The 24,495-nt window shown below is 31.4% G+C and overlaps 4 protein-coding genes across 6 annotated transcripts; 2 read left to right on the forward strand and 2 right to left on the reverse strand.

Annotated features, from left to right (window-relative positions):
• Positions 1–1,657: 1,657 nt before the first annotated feature.
• Positions 1,658–4,959, reverse strand: LOC106762544 (protein CUP-SHAPED COTYLEDON 3). Of its 2 annotated transcripts, XM_022781053.1 has the most exons (5): positions 4,407–4,959; positions 3,676–3,965; positions 2,475–3,320; positions 2,003–2,129; positions 1,658–1,845 (listed from the first exon to the last, which is right to left on the reverse strand). In XM_022781053.1, the coding sequence occupies exons 1-3, from the start codon at positions 4,609–4,611 to the stop codon at positions 2,715–2,717; spliced, it is 1,101 nt and encodes a 366-aa protein (XP_022636774.1). In that variant the 5' UTR covers positions 4,612–4,959; the 3' UTR covers positions 1,658–1,845; positions 2,003–2,129; positions 2,475–2,714. The 2 variants fall into 2 exon arrangements, with proteins under 2 accessions (XP_022636774.1, XP_014502001.1); XM_014646515.2 differs by lacking the exon at positions 2,003–2,129 and having other exon boundaries at positions 1,662–1,845; positions 2,420–3,320.
• Positions 4,960–8,680: 3,721 nt separating this feature from the next.
• Positions 8,681–10,386, forward strand: LOC106762545 (cysteine protease XCP2). Its single transcript, XM_014646516.2, has 4 exons — positions 8,681–9,202; positions 9,462–9,697; positions 9,795–9,935; positions 10,035–10,386. Exons 1-4 carry the CDS (start codon positions 8,710–8,712, stop codon positions 10,248–10,250), a joined length of 1,086 nt encoding a protein of 361 aa, XP_014502002.2. The 5' UTR covers positions 8,681–8,709; the 3' UTR covers positions 10,251–10,386.
• A 1,466-nt stretch (positions 10,387–11,852) lies between these two features.
• LOC106760795 (cysteine protease XCP2) lies at positions 11,853–13,514 on the forward strand. The gene is made up of 4 exons (XM_014644222.2): positions 11,853–12,375; positions 12,570–12,805; positions 12,890–13,030; positions 13,140–13,514. Exons 1-4 carry the CDS (start codon positions 11,919–11,921, stop codon positions 13,353–13,355), a joined length of 1,050 nt encoding a protein of 349 aa, XP_014499708.1. The 5' UTR covers positions 11,853–11,918; the 3' UTR covers positions 13,356–13,514.
• A 500-nt stretch (positions 13,515–14,014) lies between these two features.
• Positions 14,015–17,809, reverse strand: LOC106759666 (AT-hook motif nuclear-localized protein 10). Of its 2 annotated transcripts, XM_014642956.2 has the most exons (6): positions 17,681–17,809; positions 16,592–17,126; positions 15,996–16,045; positions 15,294–15,425; positions 14,817–14,978; positions 14,015–14,656 (listed from the first exon to the last, which is right to left on the reverse strand). In XM_014642956.2, the coding sequence occupies exons 2-6, from the start codon at positions 17,088–17,090 to the stop codon at positions 14,399–14,401; spliced, it is 1,101 nt and encodes a 366-aa protein (XP_014498442.1). In that variant the 5' UTR covers positions 17,091–17,126; positions 17,681–17,809; the 3' UTR covers positions 14,015–14,398. The 2 variants fall into 2 exon arrangements, with proteins under 2 accessions (XP_014498442.1, XP_014498443.1); XM_014642957.2 differs by lacking the exon at positions 17,681–17,809 and having other exon boundaries at positions 16,592–17,226.
• Positions 17,810–24,495: the final 6,686 nt, after the last annotated feature.

Below are 24,495 nucleotides of genomic sequence, written 5' to 3' on the forward strand. Positions count from 1 at the left end.
TCGCCCAATTCACATGCACTATTTTTCAACTTTTTTTTTCTGTATTTAATTATTGGAAAAATGGAATATATTTTCTAAAAATCAACTCATTATTAGAATATAAATTAAGTTTGAACAAAATAAATAATAATAAAAGAAAACAAATGGCTCAGGAGATCAACAACCGTTTAAATTTGTAATAATAAAACACAAAAACGAGTTTATTTATATACTTTTTATATGACTTTAAATTACAGAAAGTTACAAAATTTCAACTTTGGATTTGTAACACAATCCTTCTGCTATTTTGAGTAATATACATTGAACGGGAAATTAGCAAATTCAATGTATCTTGATGTTAGTAAAAATGAAATGATTACAAATGATGATTTAAGTTAAATTTATTTGCAATTAAACTGAATTAACTTTTGTAAATCTAATATCATAACATTTTGTTCTTCTGTCAATGAATATGCTGTAATTGGGTATATGGGTTTAATGGATGAACTTGTTTTAAGTCTCTTCGACCCGACCCATTTAAAAATGGACCTAACAAACCACTTCATCGATTTAGATTCATGGTTTCATAACTTTGGTCCATTTAATTTTTATATAAAGTAGAAAAATATATATAGTCGTTTAACGTACTATATATATATATATATATATATATATATATATATATTAAATGAAAAAATATATTTCATACAAGCAAGAGCAATAGCTTATTAATTAACAGTGTTAATAAGTAATTTAGTTTTCATTAAGTGGGTGTTTTAAAAGTTTAGATATTTAATTATGAAAATTGAGTCTCTCTGCCTCTAATATGATTGTAATTTTACAAAATAAAACACAAATTTGTAAACTTTTAAAATGAATAAGTGGTTCGCTAATATATTTTGTGAAACCGTATTACATCTATATTGATAACTAGTCACATTTAGATAAAGAATATATCAATGGTGATCGATTCAATATAAACTAACATTGAATTTTCTTTTAGTGGTATATTCCATTTTTAAGGAGAATTTTATCGTATATATTAATATGAAATTTCTTTAAAATAAAAGAAAAGATATCTATTAGAAATAAAACTAATTTAAGTTATATATAAATGAATGCAAAAATTACTTTATATTCAATTTTATAAAGTTAAAGATGATATCAACCTTATCTTAAAAGTTAAATTTAAGATAATATCAAACTTATATTTAAGAAATTTGTTGTTTGATAAACTTATTACATAATTTATTATCGAATCGTTATCAGATTAGTTATTAATATATAATTTCACAAAGAATATACAGAAGATCTCTCATCATAAAATATTAGCTATAAAATTAAGATAACTTTGAAGTATATCCCATAAGATGGAGTAAACCAAAAAAGAAATTATTAATTATTTTAGTGAATATGGATGAAAGTTTATGCTCTAAAGAATTACGGTATCTTTTTCCGGAGAAAATTAAAGATGCATTATTGCATTGCAAGTCAGGAGGGACTGAATGTCATGTATGTAACACTTTGTCCTAAAACAAATCTGTCAATGGGCCATACATCATCTCAGAATTTTATTTTTTTTTTCAATTGTAAAACAAAAAAGGAAAAATAAATTGATCTAGAAAATGTACATTTTTACATACACAAAGGTTCTTGTCCGGAGTCTCCACCGGTAGGTAGAACTCAGATCTGCTATGCCATTTACGATGTGGAAACTAGAACTGCTACAAGGAAAGAAAAGGAAATGTATATAAATATTGGGAGTACTGAAAAGAAGAAACAGTGAAATTGATCATGATTGCTGAGTAGACACCCTCTCACTGCCACTGGGCTACTGCCATCATTGCTGTTCCTTCTTCTATTGCCCTTAACAAAAACATTATAATCATTAATAATTCATAGTTGTACAACAAAATTTTACAATACTAACATTCTTCTCTCTTTTGATATAGTTCTTACGTTACTTCTTCATGTCTCGGATTAATTAATCATAGTTTTATAATTATGACATGATTTTACTTACTTCATTGAATTTAGTGACGACATGCTTATAAACGAACACATAGGCTGATTGAGTATATCCTTTAATGCGCACATTAGATTTATGGTTAGCCTGAACATCACGAAGCTAGATTCCTTCAAAATGACACCTGGTTTGGAGAACGAGGTTTCACTAGTTTAGCAAACTTGCATGGAAGGTTAAACAAGCAAAAAGCTAACTTGCATGGAACACATAGGTTGATTGAATACATCCATTGTGCATTAGTTTGCATGAGTTCATAAAACTTGGAAATTTCTTAAATTAACTTGTGCTGTCAGGATTTATGCACTAATAATTAAAAAAAAAAATATCTAAGCTTTGAAATTGTTTACTTGTTGGTCTTTGTGTTGATAAAAATGAATTTATGAAGGCATACTGAGAATGATTTGAATAACATACCTACAATAATAAAAGTTAATGTAACGGTAAATCCATGTAAAAACGGATGACGTACAAGGAATGGTGGATGAGAGGTCCGAGAATGTGTTACAGATCCATCTTGTCCGTGTCTGAGGTTGTAGTCACGGAACGTAACAAATCTAGTAGAAGATCTAGCTTGACATAGGCATGCATCCAATACAAGCAGTCATTTAATTAATATATGTTACGAAAATACATAAGGTAGCAGCGGATCTCAGGCGTCTGTATATAGAGCAGTAAATATTTGTGAATAAATATATATTACAGAGACATTTTAAACATGCTGGGCCAGGGGCCAAGAATCTATTCCGATATGAGCAGCATCTATGAGCTGCTGCAACCCTACCCTTTTGAAGGCTGTCGAATGGGACATGTCCCCAACTTCACCATTTGGACCTCCTGCGAATGCCATCAGCTCAGCACCATCCACCTCAACATCAGCGAAAGGGTTTGGGAAATTACTTAGGTTTTGGTTTAACCGCAGGTTGTCAGTGTCACCTAGTAAATGGTACTGATACAATGCTGTAGCCTCCTCCGTTTTGATTACTTTTGGAGCTGTTTTTTCCTTGGCCTTGAGGGTGCAGTTTTGTTGTTGTGAGAGGGGCGGGGGCTTGAAGAATAGGTCAGAAAATGATGGATGGTTTCTGGTGTTCGTGAGTTGCGGTGATGCATGGAATGGGAAAAGATAAGGGTGAGAATGAGAGAGGTGATTTTGGTCTTCTAGTTCCAATGGAAAGGAAGTTGAGCTGGGAAGTAAAGGAGGTAAAGAAGTTTTTGTTGGGGAAGAAGAAGCATCTGAATGTCCTTGTCCTTGGTTTTGAAGCAATGAAGTCCTCTTTTCCCCGGATTTATGAAATATCCTGCATATCACCCACTCCTCCTGTGAAAAAAAGAAACATTGGAACTAGGATGAACATGCATTGAAGTAGCATCATAAAGGTTAATAATAATAATAAAAAATAAATGATGGAGGGAGGTGAAAATGAAAAGGGTGGTTGGTGAAAAGGAAAAGACATGGTGGCATGCTGTAGACGTAGGTGGGTCAACCCAGAAGGAGACAAAAAGTTTAGGAGGGAGTAGGAATGGGAGGTAACTTGATTGGCACGGTGCACGTGGTATAGATTCTGCATTGAGCAGCATTGTTGAAAGAAGATTGAAATGTGAAACATGTATTAATGAGATGTTATTAGAGAAGATGAAACATTAAATATGAAATGAAGAAAAAAAAGAAGTACCTTTGAGATGTGATGAGGGTGAGGGTGAGGAAGGGAAAAGTCACCGTCCAAACGGTACTCATGCATGACCCATTTGGTCTTTTCTCCACGAGGGGCCCTTCCTTTGTAAAAAACAAGTGTCTTCTTCATCCCAAGTAGGGTTCCACTTGATGCACTGAACACTTCCTTGTCCTTCCCAGTTGCTTTCCAGTACCCAGCTCCTGTCGCCCTGTTTGTTCTCAGTCCAGTCGGGTATTTTCTGTCCCTCAAGCTGAACATATACCACTCTCTCTCCCCCATCTTCGCCACATCTGCTTCATAACACCCACCTTTTCGAACATCAATATTCAATATACATGTGTACAACACACTCATGCTTGCTTAAACAAATCAAAAATACTTCCTGGGGGGCTTAATAAAATTGCTTAAATTTTGTTTGGAGTTATATAGTTGTCCACTCTCGAACATGAAAAACAACAACAAGATCCAAAGATATAATTTGAGGTGACATGCTAGTGGATAGCCCACAATATAATCTTAGTTTTCACGAATTAACCTAAATATGAGGCCGAATCCAGCAGGTAGGATATATAACATACATACATACCTAATGACTAAAACTCTTTTAATCTGTCTCTGAACAGACTTAAAAATAGTATCTACTGTTATAACCTTTTCTGCATCATAATATGGTTGATGAAACTGAACATGCACATCCCTTCTTGTGAGGGTTTGGGCAGAAGAATATATACCTGGAAGTTCCCAAGGCTCGCATCTATTGAGATCAACCTCGGCAAACTTGACGGTGGTGAAGCAGCCATTAAAGACTTTTGAAGCGAGGTAAAAGGTTATAAGTTCTTCATCAGTGGGGTGAAACCTGAAACCCGGTGGCAGACCTTGCTCGTTTCTCTTTTCATGATCACTGAGTTCACACAGTACCTCTTCCATTGCCAGCATGTCCTCCTCAAAAATCCACTCAAGCTTTTTCTTTTTTATGCAAAGAAAAGTGAAAGACTCAAGCGATAACTAGCTTTAAGAACAGGAAATAGTGATGAGGTAAAGGGATTGGAGTGAGATATATAATGAATGTTACTGAAAACGAGGGGAGGAGTAGATCGAAACCAACAGGTGAACAGGTATACGTATGAACCTAAACGTGGACATACAGTACAGAATCAAAATTTTCCATAGAGTAAATCAGTTAAAAACTGGAGAGGATATAGCTACAAACTATAGTATTTAGTGACTCTCTTGTTAACCAAAACTAAGGTCATCGTTACGATAATTGTTACAAAGAGAAATTGCTTTTATAATAACGGGAATATGTAATGACAACATAAAATAGTTGTTTTTATAACTCATTGTTATTATTAGTATATAGTCAAATTCGTCGTTCAGTATTGAAATAATGAAATCAAATATAGAACTTTATTATATTCTATTTAAATTTATGTTAATGTTATAAAATAGAGCTAAATTTGGATGCTGGTTCTTGATTGCAGTGGTCCAATTAAGATAAGGTTGATTAACTCCATTTATTGGAGGTAATTTTTTTGAAACTTTTGTTGGAGGTAATTAAGTTAAACACGAATTCCATAAAATGGTTCTGATAACATCATTCTTTGAACTGTAATAGAGACAATTTTTTGTAGTAAAAAACATGGGCTAACGTTAAGAAAACCATACATAAAATGCATAGTTTGGAAGCTGATTAATTTGTTTGGTTTGTGAGAAACAATATATGGAAAAGAAAAGGGATTGAGTTGCAGCGTGGTCAGAGTTTGAACTGAGAAAGAAAAGATAAGATAAAAACCACATGGCCTCACAGCAGCGATTATCTCATCACATCACATCACATCACCTATAATTGTCTTCACGACTTGTTATCTTTTTTTCCTCTTGTCACCAATAAACTGGCAACTTTGGAAACTGTAACGTTTTGCATGAATCATTTTAACGATTGTAGCTGAAGAAGTGAAAAGGTTGAACTGGTTTGCATAAAATTATATTGAAGGAGCAGTTGGTTAAATTAAAGTTTGAAAAGAGAAGCTGAAAGAATTTAATATGATTAGTGAGAGAGTAAATGATTGTGGTTGGCAGGAAATAGGAAATAGGAAATAGGTACTCCCTGATGACGTAGGTAGAGTTATAGGTAGCTAGTGAGTAGTAAACTGTAACAGTAAAAATAGAATGCAGCAGTGTATGTGAATGATAATAGAAAATTAAGTAATAATAATAAGATATAGAAGCATGGCATGGCATGAACATTTTGAATGGTGCAGGTGGAGGTGCAGGTGCAGATGCATGTGCATGTGCGTAGAGGTTAGATCTTAGTGAGTTGGCCAAGTAAAAGATAACAGCAGAACGAGAATCCAATACGCCATAGGCTACAGTATGTGTAGGTTACATAAGCCTATGTTCTTAGCTCCTGGACCTTCTCTGTTCTGAATTTTCATAATATCTTTGCTTCTCTTTCTTTCTCATCCTATTCTATTATTTTCTATCTTGCAATTCCATATGCACACATCCCCACCCTCTCTGTGATGTTAGTATGGCATACCATATTACATACAATACCTTCTTCCTCACTCCACACTCCTCACTATCTTCATCTTCACCTGCCATACACTTGTATTTATGGCCTGCTTCTTTTCATTATTTTTCATTCCTAACTTTTCAACATTACCTTTTTCCACTTTTCTTACCATCATCTATTTCTAGGGTTCATCACATTCATTTTAGAGGATCACTTTTTAAAGCTGTCTTGATATTATTTAAGTATTTATTTGATATATCTAAATTTTTTATATTTATGTGATACATTTTTATTTGTTATTTATTATCTTTTAAAAATGAAATACAAAAATTTAACTTTTTTACGATTATTTTAAATTTATATTCTATATTAAATAAATATAAAAATGTGTTATGATATATTTTTTTTATTCTTAATATATTTATATTATCAGTGTACTATTCTCTCTTTCAATTTGATCCTTAAAGAAGTGTTGAAGGATATCTAGATATATAATTTTTTATATTTAATTAAAAATTAACTATGTATTTCTTTTTTAAAAAGATTCAACGTAACTTTTTCTATTGAATTGGTGAGTCAAGTCTCAAATTTAAGATTTTGATATTTGAAAGTTAATTTAAGAAAATAAGTTACCATAAAGATTAAATTCAATAAAAAATATATATAAGAATGAAATTGCCAATTGAATAATTTGATTTCTTAGCATGGTTTATTTCTATGCATGAATAAACGTATCCATCTCAAATTTATACTGAAAGACAAAAACATTTGAAAATGTGATATTTAAAATAAAATTTAACTAAAGAAAATTTCAAGATTTATTTTACACTTCTCTAGAGTGTGTGAGAAAATAAGAATTAGTAAGGAATGTTGAGAATTTATTTTGGAACGTTTTAAATGGATAAAAAAATTTGAACGTGAGAAATTTATATAGAAAAAAAAGGAAATAATTTGGTACGGCTATATACAATAATGGGTAACCGTTAGGACTTAGGATATGCAACAAGTTAGCGTATGAACTACATGTACGTACGCTGTACGTACTCTCTGTTATCATAGCTACCTTGGGCTGTATTGACAGGAACCATACATAATAAAAGAGCAATAATAACAATGACAAATACCGAAGACCACGGACAAAAACACAAGCTTAAGTATTGACCACATTGAAAAATAAAATTATCTTTTATTCTCATAATTTTAATATAATATTTTTCTCTCTTTCCTTTATATACATTTCACATAATATTGGCCAAAATTTCCTCACATAATATCCAACTACACTCATCTTAATGTCTTTTTTCTTTTCTTTATATTCGAATTAAATTCCAATATAGAAACTATAGCGGGACCCGTACATGATCCAGTTATAAAGAAATCAATAAAATGGCATACATAATAAAGACAAATTCGGTGATAATGTAATATCACATTAAATATTAGTGTATATTATTTACTCTTAGAATATATGTCATTTTTTTTTTCAAAGAAATAATTTCCTAAAAGTTACTTCTATTATATAGCTAAACGCATTGTTGTGAATAATTTAAATATGAGTACAATTTTCAGATTAGATAAAAATAAACATTACATAAAAAAATACATATAAATTTATTATTTTAAAGTTTTGGATTAAAAATTATATATAACCTGAATTTTTTTTCCTTTTAAAAAGAAAAACTAGCACCTGGGTCTTTTACAAGAAGATGGTTATAAACCAATATTTGAAAAAAAAAAACAAAAAACTAAAATTTATGTTTTTTTTTTTTACAAAATCTTTTTAGTATAATATGTCAATCTGTTCATATAAATAATAGTATAATGCATGTATTATACATAATAACATATAAGTATTTAATTACAAATTGATGGTTTTAACTCTCTCTATATATGTGTATGTGGTAACGTGTTAATTAGTATTTTTATAATTTTAAAGTTAAAATAGACTTATATTTAAGTCAAATATTTGTACGCATCAAACCTTTAAAAACACTTGTAATTTAGGTCAAACTTAAAGTGCTATATATATAACTTGATTATTTATTCTCTCAATTACACAAATCACATTGTTCGACTTTTCTTAGTATTGAGCACTCGAGGGATTTAATTTATTACAACAACGAGCATGTTAAGGATCTCTTCAAATCATCTTTGTAATTTCGTTTTATGTAAAATGATCCTATTGTATGGAACAAAGTTTAACATCATTCGTAATACCGTTATGTTCCTAAAAAATAAAAGTAATAAATAATAATAGAATAACACATTTTTACGTTCATTTAAGATTTATATTTTTTCACAATCTGGTGACACATTTATATATTAATAATCAAAGGCATAACTTAGTATTATTATGCTTTGATGTAAAGACAGCAAGAAAAATATACTTGAAGACTACTACTACTACTCAGTGTGCCCTCCAAGAACACTCTCAACAGACTTTACTTCAAAGTATCATCACACAACCTATATATATATAGTCCTCTAATTTTCCCATTCTTCTTCATCCCTTTCTTCTTATGTTCTTCTCTTCTACTCACACTTCAACAACTCTAGCCATGGCTTTCTCCTCCAAGCTACTTCTTCTTCTTGCTTCCTTCTTCCTATTTGCTTCCTTATCCTTTGGCCGGGATTTCTCCATTGTGGGCTATTCATCTGAGGACTTAAAGTCCATGGACAAGCTCATTCAACTCTTTGAATCCTGGATGTCAAGACACGGCAAGATCTACGAGACCATTGAGGAGAAGCTGCTTAGGTTTGAGATTTTCAAGGATAACCTAAAGCACATAGATGAGAGGAACAAGGTGACCACCAGCTACTGGCTTGGCTTGACCGAGTTTGCTGATTTGAGCCACCAAGAGTTTAAGAACAAGTATCTTGGTCTTAAGGTTGACTACTCTAGAACCAGAGAATCCCCAGAAGAGTTCACTTACAAAGACGTTCAATTGCCAAAGTCGGTGGATTGGAGAAAGAAGGGTGCTGTAACACAAGTCAAAAACCAAGGTTCATGTGGTAAGTATATCTGTTATACCAAATATTCTTCAATGATTTTTGTAGAAACACTTCATTTCTTGGATAAAATACTGTGTATAAACGTTATAAGAATTTGATTGAGTTAAATTCAAATTCAAACCCTAAAATAGTACATCAGAACTTGTCTTATGGTGATCGACCCTATTCGACAAATATGGAACCACCACCCAGGTATTTTCAGTATTGTTACAAACTTCATGGTCTTTTGTTCATAATTAATTGTCGATTATTGCTTCAGGTAGCTGCTGGGCATTTTCCACTGTTGTAGCAGTTGAGGGAATAAACCAGATTGTGACCGGAAATTTGACATCATTGTCTGAGCAAGAGTTGATTGACTGTGACAGAACTTACAACAATGGTTGCAATGGGGGTCTCATGGACTACGCATTCTCCTTTATAGTAGAAAACGGTGGACTCCATAAAGAGGAAGACTACCCTTACATCATGGAGGAAGGTACCTGCGAGATGACAAAGGTAATCTAAGCAAACATCAACTCTAACCTAACCTAGCACCGTCATAGGATGTTATTAAACTTGCCCATTAACATATTTTCGATCGTTTGTTCCACAGGAAGAAACTGAAGTTGTTACTATTAGCGGGTACCATGACGTGCCACAGAACAATGAACAGAGCCTATTGAAGGCTCTTGCAAACCAACCCCTCAGTGTGGCCATAGACGCTTCAGGCAGAGATTTCCAATTTTATAGCGGGGTATGTTTTACTATAAACTACTACAAACACGTGGTTATTCTTATCAGAGAAACTGGTTTCATCTAAAACATGTTTTTTTTTTGTTTAAAATTAACGTAGGGTGTTTTCGATGGACATTGCGGAAGTGACCTAGATCATGGTGTAGCAGCTGTGGGATACGGAACTGCGAAAGGTGTGGACTATATCATTGTGAAGAATTCATGGGGTTCTAAGTGGGGAGAAAAAGGATACATTAGAATGAAGAGAAACATTGGAAAGCCTGAGGGAATCTGTGGAATCTACAAGATGGCTTCTTATCCCACTAAGAAGAAATAAGATTCATCATAATATGCTTACCCCATTGTTGTGTCTCAGTTTCTTTCCTTCATTCTACCTGTTTCAGCTTTTCCTTCAAAACAATGTAACTTTTCCCACATAATCATAATAAAAATTTCCCTTGAATCTTCAGGAATTTTTCCTTCTTCATTCTTCTATATTTCCTTTCCAAAACCGAAAGGTACAGAACTCAGACCACACACACACACACATATATATATATATATATATATATATATATATATATATGATCAAGAACAAAGCATACCTTTCATTTAGGGTTGTCCTAAAAGAATAATCTCATACACTGTAATTAAAAGAAAAAATTATAACATTATTCTGTATTGCGAAATTTTTATGCACCCAAAATTTTAACAGGATATCAGACCAAATCCTAAGAGTTCTCTATTACTATATCTACCTGATAATGTGGTATCAATAACATGATTATGAGAAACAAAAACCTTTGTTTTAACATTTATCAAATTATTTAATTAAAAAAAAACATAGCCTCTTTATTATATTTGTTTAAGACACTGATAATCGATATTCAAAATATAAATGATTACAATAACAGAAGTATGAGAGAAAAAAATAATCCAAGGTTTTAGCATTTGTTATAGATGGATTAATTTTAAAAAAACGTGACTTTTAATATTTTTACTATTTGTTTAAAATTTGTAAAACAGCAAAACATTAAAAAAAACTATATTTCTAATTATTTTAAACAATTACTTCGAATAACGTCTAGAAGATAACGATAAAAATTAAAAATAAAAAATAAAAAAAGAAGAAGAAGAAGAAGTAATTGTTATAGAAATCTGTGTATTATATTTCTAAATAAGTAAAGAACTTTTTGACACAACTTTAAAATTACGTTGTCGAAATGGTTAAAGATCAGTCTTAGCTTTCATAATTTGCAGAATGTGATTAACAATCTTATTAATTCAATAGAATAAGAAATAGAATGAAAAATTCCTGCTACTCTATCTTCGACCAACAAACCTCGACCAGTTTAATGTAAATAATATTAACCTTCATAAGATTGTGAAGGTAGAGTGAAGACTAAATAGATTAGGTATTATTACCACCGAAACAACTAGGATATTTTTCAACTTAAGAATCGATTACAAATTTCAAGAACCCGAGATGAAAACGTTTCCACCATCTCATGATCTTACATGGTCCTAGAACTACCTCATTCTCTTGAATCAGTGCAGATATTATTTTCTTTATGGAAAATTTTAAACACAGTTGTTGTTCTTTCAAAGAGAAATCTCAACCAAGTAATCCTTCTAACACGTTTTTTAACCTTTCACCAGAAAGATATATATATATATATATATATATATATATATATATATATATATAATATTTACATATGTGTTCTATCAATGTTTGAAGCCTTTGTCTTGCATTAATCTAGTTGGTCCGAAACATAAGTAAAATATATAGTATCCGAATAAGTTCTCCTACTGCACCGAAATTACGGCATGTGATATAGTATTATTATTATGCTTTGATGTAAAGCCACGTCAAAAGAACGTGCATGCTTGAAGCATACTACTCATAACAATCCCAAAATCTAAAACCAAACAAAACCTATATGTATATAAGGCTCTCTTTCATGTTCTTCTTCATCCCTTGCCTATTTCAAGAACCATAGCAATGGCTTTCTCCTCCTCTAAGTTACTTCTCCTTGTCTGTTCCTTCTGCCTGTTCTCATTTTTGGCTTTTGGACGCGATTTCTCCATTGTGGGGTACTCATCGGAGGACTTAAACTCCATGGATAAGCTCATTCAACTCTTTGAATCGTGGATGTCTAGGCACGGCAAGATTTACGAGAGCATTGAGGAGAAGCTGCTGAGGTTCGACATTTTCAAAGACAACTTAAAGCACATAGATGAGAGAAACAACATGATCAGCAACTACTGGCTTGGGTTGAACGAGTTTGCTGATTTGAGCCACCAAGAGTTCAAGAACAAATATCTAGGGCTTAAGGTTGACTACTCTAGAAGGAGAGAATCCCCACAAGAATTCACTTACAAGGATGTTGAATTGCCAAAGTCAGTGGATTGGAGAAAGAAGGGTGCTGTAACGCAAGTCAAGAACCAAGGTTCATGTGGTAAGTATATATATACATATATCGTAATTATTATTCATGGTCCTACTCAAGAAATTATTATATTGTTTGAGATTCTAGCTTTTCACTGTGACACAATAATAAGAAACATGATTCCATGTCAAATAGAGATTATAACAGCTCTATATGATATCATCCAGCCATTAATGACATGGTTACCATGTTGATTGTTGCAGGCAGCTGCTGGGCATTTTCCACAGTTGCAGCGGTTGAAGGAATAAACCAAATTGTGACGGGAAATTTGACATCATTGTCTGAGCAAGAATTGATTGACTGTGACAGAACTTACAACAGTGGTTGCAATGGGGGGCTCATGGATTATGCATTCTCTTTTATAGTGGAAAACGGTGGACTCCATAAAGAGGAAGACTATCCTTACATTATGGAGGAAGGTACTTGCGAGATGACGAAGGTAACCTAAACAAAATTCAAGTTTAAAGTAACATCGCTATCAGATAGATAAGCTAAAAGTCTTTCACCTGTTCCATATCACCAGGAAGAAACTGAAGTTGTCACAATTAGCGGGTACCATGACGTCCCACAAAACAATGAACAGAGCCTATTGAAGGCTCTTGCGAACCAACCCCTCAGTGTGGCCATAGAGGCTTCAAGCAGAGATTTCCAATTTTACAGTGGGGTACGTTAAATTATAAACCAAGTGTTACTATTATGGCAAATATGGCTACTTTTTTCTTATAGAAGAAACTAGTTTTAATAAACTGAGTTTAATTGATTGCTGTATTTAGGGTGTTTTTGATGGACATTGCGGAACTGACTTAGATCACGGAGTGGCAGCTGTTGGATACGGAACTTCAAAAGGAGTGGATTATATCATCGTGAAAAATTCATGGGGATCTAAGTGGGGAGAGAAAGGGTATATAAGAATGAGGAGAAACATCGGAAAACCTGAAGGAATCTGTGGAATCTATAAGATGGCTTCTTATCCTACCAAGAAGAAATAAGATAAAAAAAAACATTTCCTTAATTGCTCACTCCACTCGTGTCTCAATTTGTTTCCGTCTACTTATCCATTCTCAGTGTCTGCTTATTTCAGCTTGTCCATAGAAACAATCAATGTAACGATTTCTATGTGATAATAAAATGATTTAATCTTTACATAATTCCCTTGAGCTAATGTTGCCTTTTCCAAGTCATCCATTAATATAGCTTTTCATTATTCGGATGAAAAGTTGCTACAAATGTCTGAAGTTTTATAAAGGTGTAAATGAAGTTTAGCTCTATAAGGTCATGTTATAAATAGATATTAAAGACCCCTTTGTTCTGACATTTATTACATTACAAAATCTTAGACTTGAAAAAAATATATATCATATTTCAGATGATTTCGAACAAATTTTGTGGATAGTGAAAAAAAAAATTCAATGCTTTAAAAAATAAAATACATTTTTTTTTTATTTTCCAAACGAAAATTCTTTTATATTTTCTATAAAATCTCTAAAAAATACTTTCACACAACTTGAAATTGCCCATTTGAAAAGGTTAAACAAACGGCCTTAGTTTTAATGATGTTATGCAGGAAAATGTTTGGCGATCATGACTGATAACAGATTAGGAAATAGTATAAAAACAATATAACAGCCTAATAATAATGATCATAAAATTACGGAGGGTAAGAGACTAACTAGATTAAGTATTATTACCACCAAACAACTGGGCAACAAGAGAAAGTTTGGACACATGGACCGACAACAAATTCCAATAAAACAACTAATATCTAATCATGATCCTACACGATGGTCCTAGAACACAACTACATTCTGCCAGAATCTCGCGAATCACCCAAGAGCACATACACTAATATCTGTTGCAATATCTAACCAAATTAAGCTACAAGATCATATGTATTATCCCTCAAATGTTAATCCTCCAACTAACATTACACAAAGCTAATAATGTAACAGGTGTCTTCAATGAGTAATACCATGACAAGTGAGTAGAACCTGATGTGACACTACAGAAAACAGTGATGAGTGAAGAGTAAAGTTTATTTCCAGGGCATGCCTGAAAAGCCTGGCGTTGGGGTGGTGCTGTTGATATTGTTGATATTGTTGATGCAGTCTCCTGTGCTTTGGTTTAGTGGGCTCCCACTCCCGACCCCACCTGAAGATTCACTCAGAGTGCCCCTTGATGGTGAGCTGCTTTGGCCACCAGCTGTTGAAACCTTTTCTGCTGCAGATACATTCCTCATCCGCTTTGCAGACTTGGATGGCTTGCCATCGGAAACAAAACTAGCCAAAACAATCTACAACAATAGACACCACATTTAGAGGCCAAACAAACTGACAAACACATAACATGCACTTAAAGATGAGGGATTACGAGCTTTTATAAATTTGTGAACATTTTTTCTTCTTTAAACAACGTGTGAATAAAACATACATAGATGAATAAAGAAAACGCACCTGAACAGGGGAGGCAGCCACCAAAAGACCTGCAACTCCACCCCCCAAGACGCGGCCGTCTGGCCCTGACAAGGACACACTCAGGCCCCCACTCCTTTCGCCAAGAGAACCATTTTCAGTAAGAAACAAAGAACCACCAAGTGATAAGATCTCAAATCGCCCCTGAAAACAATAACAAGTATATACAAAAGACTAAGAACAGATCTAATTGTCCACTATGAGCATGCAACTAGCTTATTGTGACATGATCATAAATTTTTCCAACCAATAGCCATGCATTTCAGGCATTAAGGAAACAAAGTTTTAGAATCAAATTTCTTACACTAAAACACTTTGATATAGATAGCGATCACAGGACACCAAAACAAATACAATCAATAAGAATGTCGAAACTGGAAACACACTAAATTTGTCAAAAGAATCTGCATTTAGAGCAACAAAATAATTGATAAATATATAATTTTGGCTAAGACGAACCTCATAAGTCACAGTTCCACCAGACGATGCAGGCTGTCGAAGTGTCACATTAGATATGGATCCATTTGCACTTAAAATGCAAATATTTCTTGAACCACTCTGGGAAATTGACATAATTCTTGCTGACAAATCCTGAATATCAAAATATACATTAAAAAAACACAATATTAGGTTCCAGCAGAATACAACCAGAAAAGTCATAACAGGGTTACATTTATACATCAGATGAAGGTTTTCAATTTCGAGAATTTATGTTAAATTTGTGGATTTTTGTGAGCTGGACTTGTGAGCTTCACCAACTTGCATCATATTCATAATTCATTTCTTCCTTTTAAATATCAAATTGTACCGGGTGTTTTCTACAATTAATAACACTTCTATATAAATCTTCCATTTATGCGATTCATACAAAGTTACAAAAATAGCTAATCTAAGTAAGCTCGTACTTGGCAATTTCATAAAGTTCACAACAGAAAAAACGTATTTATCACAATATCCCTATCACCAACAACATTCATCAAAAAGTACATCAAATTACAGCTTTAATTAAAATATAAATGTATTTAGAGCATCGAACAGGAGTTAATGAACAAGGAATGCACAAACAAAGAAAACCAAATTATGTAAAAAAATAGAAGACCACACAGCAGTAATTCTCAACCAAAATAATTTAGTTGGTATTTTATAAAATTAAGCAGATACCTCTCCAGCTTTCACGGTAATGACATGCGGAGTAAAGAAACCTCCTGGCCCTGCACAAAGATTCAATCAGAGGATACCATCCCAAGTACTGAAATTTAATCCATAAATTTATGGGCAAAACGAAGCAGATTTTTTTCAAAAATAATAATAAATATAAATTAGAAAGTAGCAATCTAAAATAGCAAGTATATATCCAATATAGCATTGTATACCAGAAAATGAGAGATCGCACATTCAGGAACACAAAAATAAAATACACTGAACAAATGGGAACAACAGCACATGACACACGGGCAAAAGAGTAATTTTGAAAATCAGGGAATTGATAACCATGGAATAATAGATCACAAATTATATATAGATAGATAAATAATAAAGAAATATAATAACAAATACCCCTCCATAGACAAGAAGAAAAAACTAAGCAAATAAAAAACTGCAAGTCCAAGAAAAAAAAAAAAAAACATGCTGCTGTCGGAAGTATATACAGTTTTTAAAGGAAAAAAAAAAAAAAAAAACAGTAAAGCTTATCCTATAAAACAACAGACAAGAAGAAAAGAGAAAGGAAAATTGAAGACAAAAGAAAAAGTAGTTACCAGAAAACTTTGAGTTTTTCTTGTTCTTGTTAACAGAACCACGAGGTCTGCCCCTACGCTTCCCGGTACCGGCTGAGGCAGAATCAGAGAGAGGAGCCGCCGGAAATGCCCCACCGGAATGGCCAACAGGCACCGTGGCGCCACCAGGAGGAGAGGTAGTGTTCAAGCTCAAATTCATGCCACCATCAGGCCCGTACTTCCTGGGTCTTCCCCTCTTTCTCTTGAGTGTCTCAGTGGAGTTATCCACCATGGCCTGGGGATGGGTCTGGCCCAGGCCCAAGCCAGGAGGCACACTCACTGGAGAGGATTCGCCGCCGTTGATGTTGTTGATGTTGATGGTAGGGGAGGCGAATACCCCAGCCCCATCAGCAGCAGCATAGTCCATACGCATGTTTTGATGAAGTTGAGGTTGTTGTTGTTGTTGAGGTTGGGATTGAGGGTTATGCATCCCAACCAAGAATTGGTCCCTGGTTACCATGTCAGATCCCGACATGCTCATGTTTAGGTCTCAGTGCAGATTGAAGAACAAGAAGAACTGCAATTTGAACATTTGTGTGAAGTCAGGTTAATATAACCCCTAGGGTGATCCTATTATGGCATGTCTTATCATAAGTGGTAACTTCATAAATCTTCCCTCTCTCTACACCCTCAATACAATACAATCACCATATTTCCTTTTTCTACTTTCATAGTACATCAACACAATTCAAATTCAAATTTCAAAATCAACTGAGTATTGCTCATAAATGAAACCCACACATTGTTTTACTTTCCTCTTTAAATTTTGCACTAGATTGCAAATTTTTTACCTTCCTCCCAAAACCCCAAAGGAAAGAGGGAAAACAAGGCACAAAATCCAAACCCTAATTTTACAATTCAGTAAAAAAATCTTCACAAATTGGATGAAATTGCAGAGTTTACAGGAGGAGAATTTTGGTTAAGATTGTGGTTTATATTAAATATTGAATTTTGGATGGAAAAAATTGTTTTTTAATTTGCAGGGACAATCGGGTTAAAAAATAAAGCAGAAAAATATTGGAAAGGAATATTGCTGACATAGAAAAAAATAAAAAAATATGTGAGACTTACCAATGAGTTTGAAGGAAAATAAAATTGCTGAGAGTGAGAATTATGGGAAGAAAAATGGTGAGATTTAGGATACAAACACGATGGCGCTCCCTTCTCGCAATAGATTTGATTTCTTTTCTATTTTATTTTTTTAGTTTATTCTTAAATAGGTCTGAAAAATGTATTTTCCTGATATGCCCCTAGTGCTATAACATTAATTAATTAGTATTTTGAAAAAGGAGGTAAAACAAATATATGCTAAAATTGGGTTTGGTTTGGTTTCAAAAAAGAATGAGATTCAGTTTTGATAAGCTTATCCTATTCATGCACTGCCCATCCTGACATCTGTCCACTCTTCTTTTTTATTATTATTTTCACTTTTTACTTTATATTTAAGCTCTTAAAAATAACTAAGTTTTGACATAAATTAAATTACAAATACATAAAAAAAAATTATATATTAATTTTGATAGAACTTTTTTCCTTAGAAGCACTTAGGAGAAGAGTTTGTCTAAACATGTTAATAAAATTCACAGAATTATTGGTATATATTTATTATAGTTTTATATTTCTTCTGTAATAGTTATACTTAAAAATAAATATTAAATACGAATTCTATATATTTCTTTCATAATCAAGATAATCAGTGGAATTTGCAAAGTTTGTTCGGAAAAACCAGAAATTAATACTTCTGAAAAATATAGTATGTTATAGATATATTAAAAATATATTTAAAAATGAAAATAATTAAATTATTAGTATACCTAATATAATTTTTTTTATATATAATATTTTTTAATAGCAAAAGCAAATAGTACATAGAAAATTTTAAAAAATTTACTGTGTAAATAATATCATTTATAAATGATATTATTACTATTCAATCAATGTATAATAAATTAGCATTGATGACTAATTAATAATAATGTGTCATATCATTAATGTAATATACTATCGTCCAAAAAAAGTAATAAATATAATATTTATTATACTATATATATATATATATAATGTTTAATATTTCACATGTATTTACTTTTATTTTATGATAAAAAACTATTATTACTATAACTATTAAATAATTTTATAATTAAAATATGATCAAATCATAATAAAAAAGATAAAATTAAAGAATCTATAAATGATAAAATTGATAAGATAATTATTTTAATTTAAAAAATATTTAAAATATAAAATTAAAAATTAAAAATGGACAAAAAAAATCTCTTTATATAGTATATATAATTTAAAAAATTATTGTATAAACAATATTGAATATAACTTATTAGTATTTTATTTATAAAATAAATTTAGTATTTAATGGTCCGTAAGTATTGATATAGTATATTATAAAATAATTTTAAAATGACAATTCCTAATATTTATTTTCATAAGAACAATAGTGCTGATTTAATAGTTAATAAATTATATTACTTAAAACATTTAAGTAATTTTCAAATAATATATCTCTATAGTCATATGTTAAGTGAAGTTAAAGTTTTATTAACGGGAAGAATTCAAATTTTAATGTTAATATATATTTCAATTCATATATAATATTTCACATAGAATCATAGAATGTGAAATACTGATAAAAACAATATTCTTGAGGTAAGCTTTTTAAAATCAAAACAAATGGTTGTAATGAGAGATCTTAGAGATATTAAAAAGGATTATAATTTTAAATTCAGATGTATAAAAATTATAAAGATAATCACATTTTTAAAAAATTATAACATTCATAGGAAATAAATTTTGATATAAAATAATAATGGCATATTATGATATTAAAAAATGCTAAAACTATTTACTTCAACAGTCATATTAATAAATATTGTATTTTAATGTTATTTATAAATTTTAATGTTAACATATTATTTTAAAATGTGGTAACTTATAAATATTTAAATTTATTTGAAAGATATCAGTTTCATAATTATTATATATGCATAAGTAAATATTTTAAATATTAAAACTGCACACATTTAAAGTTCTTTATGAATAATTATGAAAATCAATTTAAACGTAAAAACTACTTATAATCATTAATACATAATTATTTTTCTAACTGTTTTCTTAGAAAAATTTATTTTATATTTTGTCTTTATTATATTTTAAAATCAAAAATTCAAATTCAAAAAAAATAATCTTCTTTTATATATTTTAGAGATAAATATGTTATTACTTTCTTAATTCTATGTTAAAATTACAAATACTATTTTTTAAAATTTTATTCTAATTTAGTTTTTTATTTTAAAAAGATGTGAGTTTAATTTTTTTAATTAAATTTATTTAATATTTCAAACAGTTTAATACTAACATTTTAATAGTTTATCCAATTTAATATATTTTTATTTCAATATGAATAATAAAAGCGTTTAAAATATTAAATAAACATAACAAAATTTAATTAAAAAATTTAAATTAACAAAGTTCTAAAAATAAAAATTTAAATTAATTTAAATATTTGAAAATAAATTAATTCTAATTTTTAATAAAAATTAAAAGACTAAAAAAATATTTGAAGAGTATTTACTAATGTAAAAAAGTATTAAAGAAAAAAATCATTCAATAATAAAAAAAATACTAAAGAAATATTTACACATTCTGTTTTACACACATATATTACTTTTAAAAGTATAATTAAAATTAATATAAATATTAAATTATAATGTATTCAATAAAATAGTATATAATTTATGTAACAAAACGTCTATAATTCCAATAGTAATTAATATAATTTATATCTATTAATGTAATATATGGAGTCTGCCTGCATTTTATATTCTAAAATTGAAAATAAAATTAATATGTGATTAATCTTTTTTAAATGTTATAGAGTAGTTAATCTACATGTTATAATATATTGCAAATGAATATTTCTACTAAGTTAAATCTAATATAAATGAATTATAGTAATATAATTTTACTTGAAATATTTATAGTAATGTTAACATAAAGAATTGTAGTTAATTATAGGTGATAGTGTACTATATTAATGCTAATAACATTTTTGAGAAAACTTTGTATAGAATGCTATAAAGATGTAATCAAATATTTTATTGTATAGATGATATTAATTATTTGATATTTTACTGATAAAATTTAAATAATTAATATTTTATATTTTTGAAATAATTATCAATATAAATAATTAATGTTTAGAATTAGTCGAACTTTAAAAACAGACTAGACGAGTCGAAGGTTAAGTCGATTAAGTTAAAGTCAAAGAGCGAGTTGACTAGATTCAACGATTGAGCTGACTGGATTCAAGTATAGACCAAGTCATGTTGGTTTGTATTGAAGGTCAAGTACAGCTGGTCCAAGTCAAACGGACAATTTTTAGTTAACCTGAGTAAAAGGTCGAGCGAAATGAACTTGGTCAAAGATCAAAACGGATCAACCCTAGTCGAAGGTTGTGACCAATTGATCTTAGTCGAAGTTCAAGACAAGTCGACCTTGGTCGAAGTTTGAAGTGAGTCGAAGGTCGGGTTAAATTAATATTGTTAAAATGGTTTAGAACCCGTAAGCAACCAATCCACCATGGATTTGGGCCGAGTTGGGTAGAAAAAAGAAATATTGAAATTTCGATAAAGGACCGATTTTCAAATTGGTCCACTAAGAACCCAACTCACTCGGGTTGAACTCGTGGTGAGTCGACTCACCAATCCACCTAATTTTATTTTTTGTGCTTGCTTTTAGATTACATTTTGGAGTTTAAGATGATTTTGGATTTGTATTGTTTCTTATTCTATTGTTTTTGGAGTTTAACATTATTTTGGATTTAAGTTTACTTAGAATTGAATTAGAAAAATTTTGTATCTTTTTTAATTAAAAAAAACTTGTAATTAAGTAAGTCAATAAGTCGATCCTTTTAATCCACTATCATGTGGTGAGTCAAGGCAAGTTTGAATTTTTTTTGGCTCGCTAATAAGTGAGTCGAGTTGAGTTAACTCATAAGTAGCCAAAACGTGGTGGGTTGGGCTAGGTGACCCATTTTAACAACACTAAGTTGAGTAGGATCATGCTAAAGGTCAAGCTAAGTAGGTCCCACCAAAGGTTAAGCCTAGTCGGTTGGAGCCAAAGGGTTGAACTGAGCTCACTTTGGCAAAAGACTAAGCTGAGTTAACCTAATCGAAGGTCGAGACCAGTTGGCCTGGGTTAGAGGTTGAAAAAAGTCAACATTAATTAAAAGTCAAACTAAGTCAAGACAAGTCAACCCTGGTTGAAGTCTGAGACAATTTGGCATTAGTTGAAGGTCAAGTTGAGTAAACCCAATGCAAAGGTTGAGCTAAGTATGTATATGCCGAAAGCAGAGTAAACTCACTAAAGATGAAGGTCTAGGTTGGCCTGCGTGAATCAAAGAGTCGAGTTGAGTCGACTCAGACAAAATATTAAACTGAGTAGATTGGAATCTCTTGTCATAGATAAAAACAAGTTGACTCTAGCCGAAGTTCAAGTCAAGTAAACTCGAGCTCATAATCAAGATGAATTGACTTGAGCTAAACTTTTAATGAATTCCAAATTCTATTAATTCAGTTTGAAATACTTTTTTAAAATTCTACAACAAAATAAATCATTTTACTTTAATAAATTTTAAATTCTTTAAATAAATTAATTATTTTCTTAAATTACATTTTCTAAATACAACATAAATCTTTCACTATATCTAACTGTAATTTCTTCACCATATTTAATGTGTAACGTCCCAATAAATATAACCAAAGCTATAATTCATTTTAGGAGTTAACATGAACAATAAAGGAGAACAGTAGTGAATAAGCATAGAGGTAAAAGAGATAGGAAAATATCATTAAAATTTAAAACTGTACAACAGTTAGATTAAACACAGTATTTACAAAATAGACCTAACGGTTTTACAAAACCAGAACCGGACGGCTAGTTAACTAAAAGAAAATAAAATAAACTAGTCTAAAGGCCGGATGGGTCTACATAGCTTTCAGGTACGGCCTCCACGGGTTGCTCAGCCTGCACAACATCCTCCAGAGTGCCTTCCAAAGTAGCTTCCAAGGTATCCTCTGCTCACATCCCAAAAGGATGATCATTGCAATGAAGAGAATAATCGAACGGTCGGATACCGAACGACAACATAGACAAAGCACAACAGATAAGGGTAAGCTTATGTAAATTTAATTAATCCTTTCAACATACAGGTAAGCAAATAAACAGAACCAAATCAACATGTTATACACACAATTACTACACATGCATACTAAGTTCATCAACTTATGACCAACCACTAAGACACTGTCCGGACGGTATGAACCATGTAGCCCGACGTCCCTAGCACCCGGTATGGTGTAATAGCTGCCTTTACTTATCAGTTGTCACCCGAGGTTAGTCCTCAAACGATCATCTGTTCGTATGATCGCGGACCTCCCGCCATTCCCACACATGAGTAACCTTTCTCTACCTGAGAAAGCGTCATCACGGAATATCAGGATCAGGACGACACAGGGTCTGACCATGTACATACTTTACCAATCATCACCANTTCATGAGACATTCCTCCATTGGAATTCCNTTANTCANCCAAATTCAATNNANGTTCATTATTACTNTCANNCTGNAAGGNTGTCAAGAAAATNATCNGATNATCAANGATAGAATAAANGATGGAATGAGACAAGGATACATGACCGAATGGTCCAACAAGAACTAAAACTGGATGCCCTNGAACATTTATANTAGTTGACCGGCTGATCCGGCAACGAATAGAACTATCCACCAAAGACTTAACACAAATAATGACCGGACATTCAAATCAAAAGTGAGACTGAATAACAGAAGAATGTCAAATGGTTGGCCGAATGGTCCGAAAAGGAATAAGACCGTAACCCAAAAGATTAACTATAAGTGATAGTCATTGTAACATCCCATTTTGATATTATGACACAAGTCAAAAGCAATTCATTATGTTCTAAGTAGAAATACTTATAGGAAATTCCCTATAATTCTTATACCAGGGGAAATAAATCTTAGTCCATTACATCCAAATGTAAGGCATTTATTACAAACTTGTAAAATCAAACTCAATAAATCAAATAAATTGAAAATGTTTGAAAGAAAACAAAATAAATCTTTCCCAGTTTCTCCCAACTACTTGCCGCTCTAATCATCAACTGGAACATNTGTAATAACGTCTGCTCCCGTATAACAACACGAATTATACGATCATCGCGTTCCCATACACAAACAATAAGGGTAAGCTACCATATTCATCACATAATAAAATATCAACATAATAGTTGGCAATCATCAAAGTAATACTAGAACATAACATATTTAATCAAGTATCCATCACAACTCAACCAATCCAATATGACACTTTGTCCCTTGGTACTCTACTGTACGAAACCTGTTCACCAAAACAGGATACCTGTTCACCAAAACAGGACACATAAACCTGTTCACCAAAACAGGACAACACCTGTTCACCAAAACAGGACAACACCTGTTCACCAAAACAGGACAACACCTGTTCACCAAAACAGGACAACACCTGTTCACCAAAACAGGACAGTCGAACTCTTCTACCGTCTCTTATAAACGAAGGACATCATTTTCAGTTTATCCCTTCTAAAAACAAAACACAATTAACGGAAATTTCTCATACGTATTTAACCAAACTAACATGCATCAACATCAAATCTTTAATGATATATATAACAATCCTAAAATAATATCTAAAATAAAATAAAATCGAAGGAAGTAACATAAATAATATCTAAAAGCCTAAAATGCTTACTATGCGTTATCTAATACTTTCATGATAAAAAAAAATACTTGATAAACTTTACTGTATCATGCATATA

The sequence above is a fragment of the Vigna radiata genome, chromosome 5, assembly GCF_000741045.1.
Source record: "Vigna radiata var. radiata cultivar VC1973A chromosome 5, Vradiata_ver6, whole genome shotgun sequence".
Lineage (NCBI taxonomy): Eukaryota > Viridiplantae > Streptophyta > Magnoliopsida > Fabales > Fabaceae > Vigna > Vigna radiata.

What these genes read in the sequence shown, in the direction of transcription:
- LOC106762544 (XM_022781053.1), bottom strand. Translation starts at nt 4,611, where the DNA reads ATGCTGGCAATGGAAGAGGTACTGTGTGAACTCAGTGATCATGAAAAG. An exon ending in CGAGCCTTGGGAACTTCCAG is followed by an intron (nt 3,966 to 4,406) that starts GTATATATTCTT and finishes GTTATGAAGCAG; the next exon opens with ATGTGGCGAAGATGGGGGAG. An exon ending in ACCCTCATCACATCTCAAAG is followed by an intron (nt 3,321 to 3,675) that starts GTACTTCTTTTT and finishes TTTTTTTCACAG; the next exon opens with GAGGAGTGGGTGATATGCAG.
- LOC106762545 (XM_014646516.2), top strand. Translation starts at nt 8,710, where the DNA reads ATGTTCTTCTCTTCTACTCACACTTCAACAACTCTAGCCATGGCTTTC. An exon ending in CAAAAACCAAGGTTCATGTG is followed by an intron (nt 9,203 to 9,461) that starts GTAAGTATATCT and finishes TTATTGCTTCAG; the next exon opens with GTAGCTGCTGGGCATTTTCC. An exon ending in ATTTCCAATTTTATAGCGGG is followed by an intron (nt 9,936 to 10,034) that starts GTATGTTTTACT and finishes AAATTAACGTAG; the next exon opens with GGTGTTTTCGATGGACATTG.
- LOC106760795 (XM_014644222.2), top strand. Translation starts at nt 11,919, where the DNA reads ATGGCTTTCTCCTCCTCTAAGTTACTTCTCCTTGTCTGTTCCTTCTGC. An exon ending in CAAGAACCAAGGTTCATGTG is followed by an intron (nt 12,376 to 12,569) that starts GTAAGTATATAT and finishes TGATTGTTGCAG; the next exon opens with GCAGCTGCTGGGCATTTTCC. An exon ending in ATTTCCAATTTTACAGTGGG is followed by an intron (nt 13,031 to 13,139) that starts GTACGTTAAATT and finishes TGCTGTATTTAG; the next exon opens with GGTGTTTTTGATGGACATTG.
- LOC106759666 (XM_014642956.2), bottom strand. Translation starts at nt 17,090, where the DNA reads ATGAGCATGTCGGGATCTGACATGGTAACCAGGGACCAATTCTTGGTT. An exon ending in GAAAAACTCAAAGTTTTCTG is followed by an intron (nt 16,046 to 16,591) that starts GTAACTACTTTT and finishes ATCTTTGTGCAG; the next exon opens with GGCCAGGAGGTTTCTTTACT. An exon ending in GTGGAACTGTGACTTATGAG is followed by an intron (nt 14,979 to 15,293) that starts GTTCGTCTTAGC and finishes TATTGTTTTCAG; the next exon opens with GGGCGATTTGAGATCTTATC.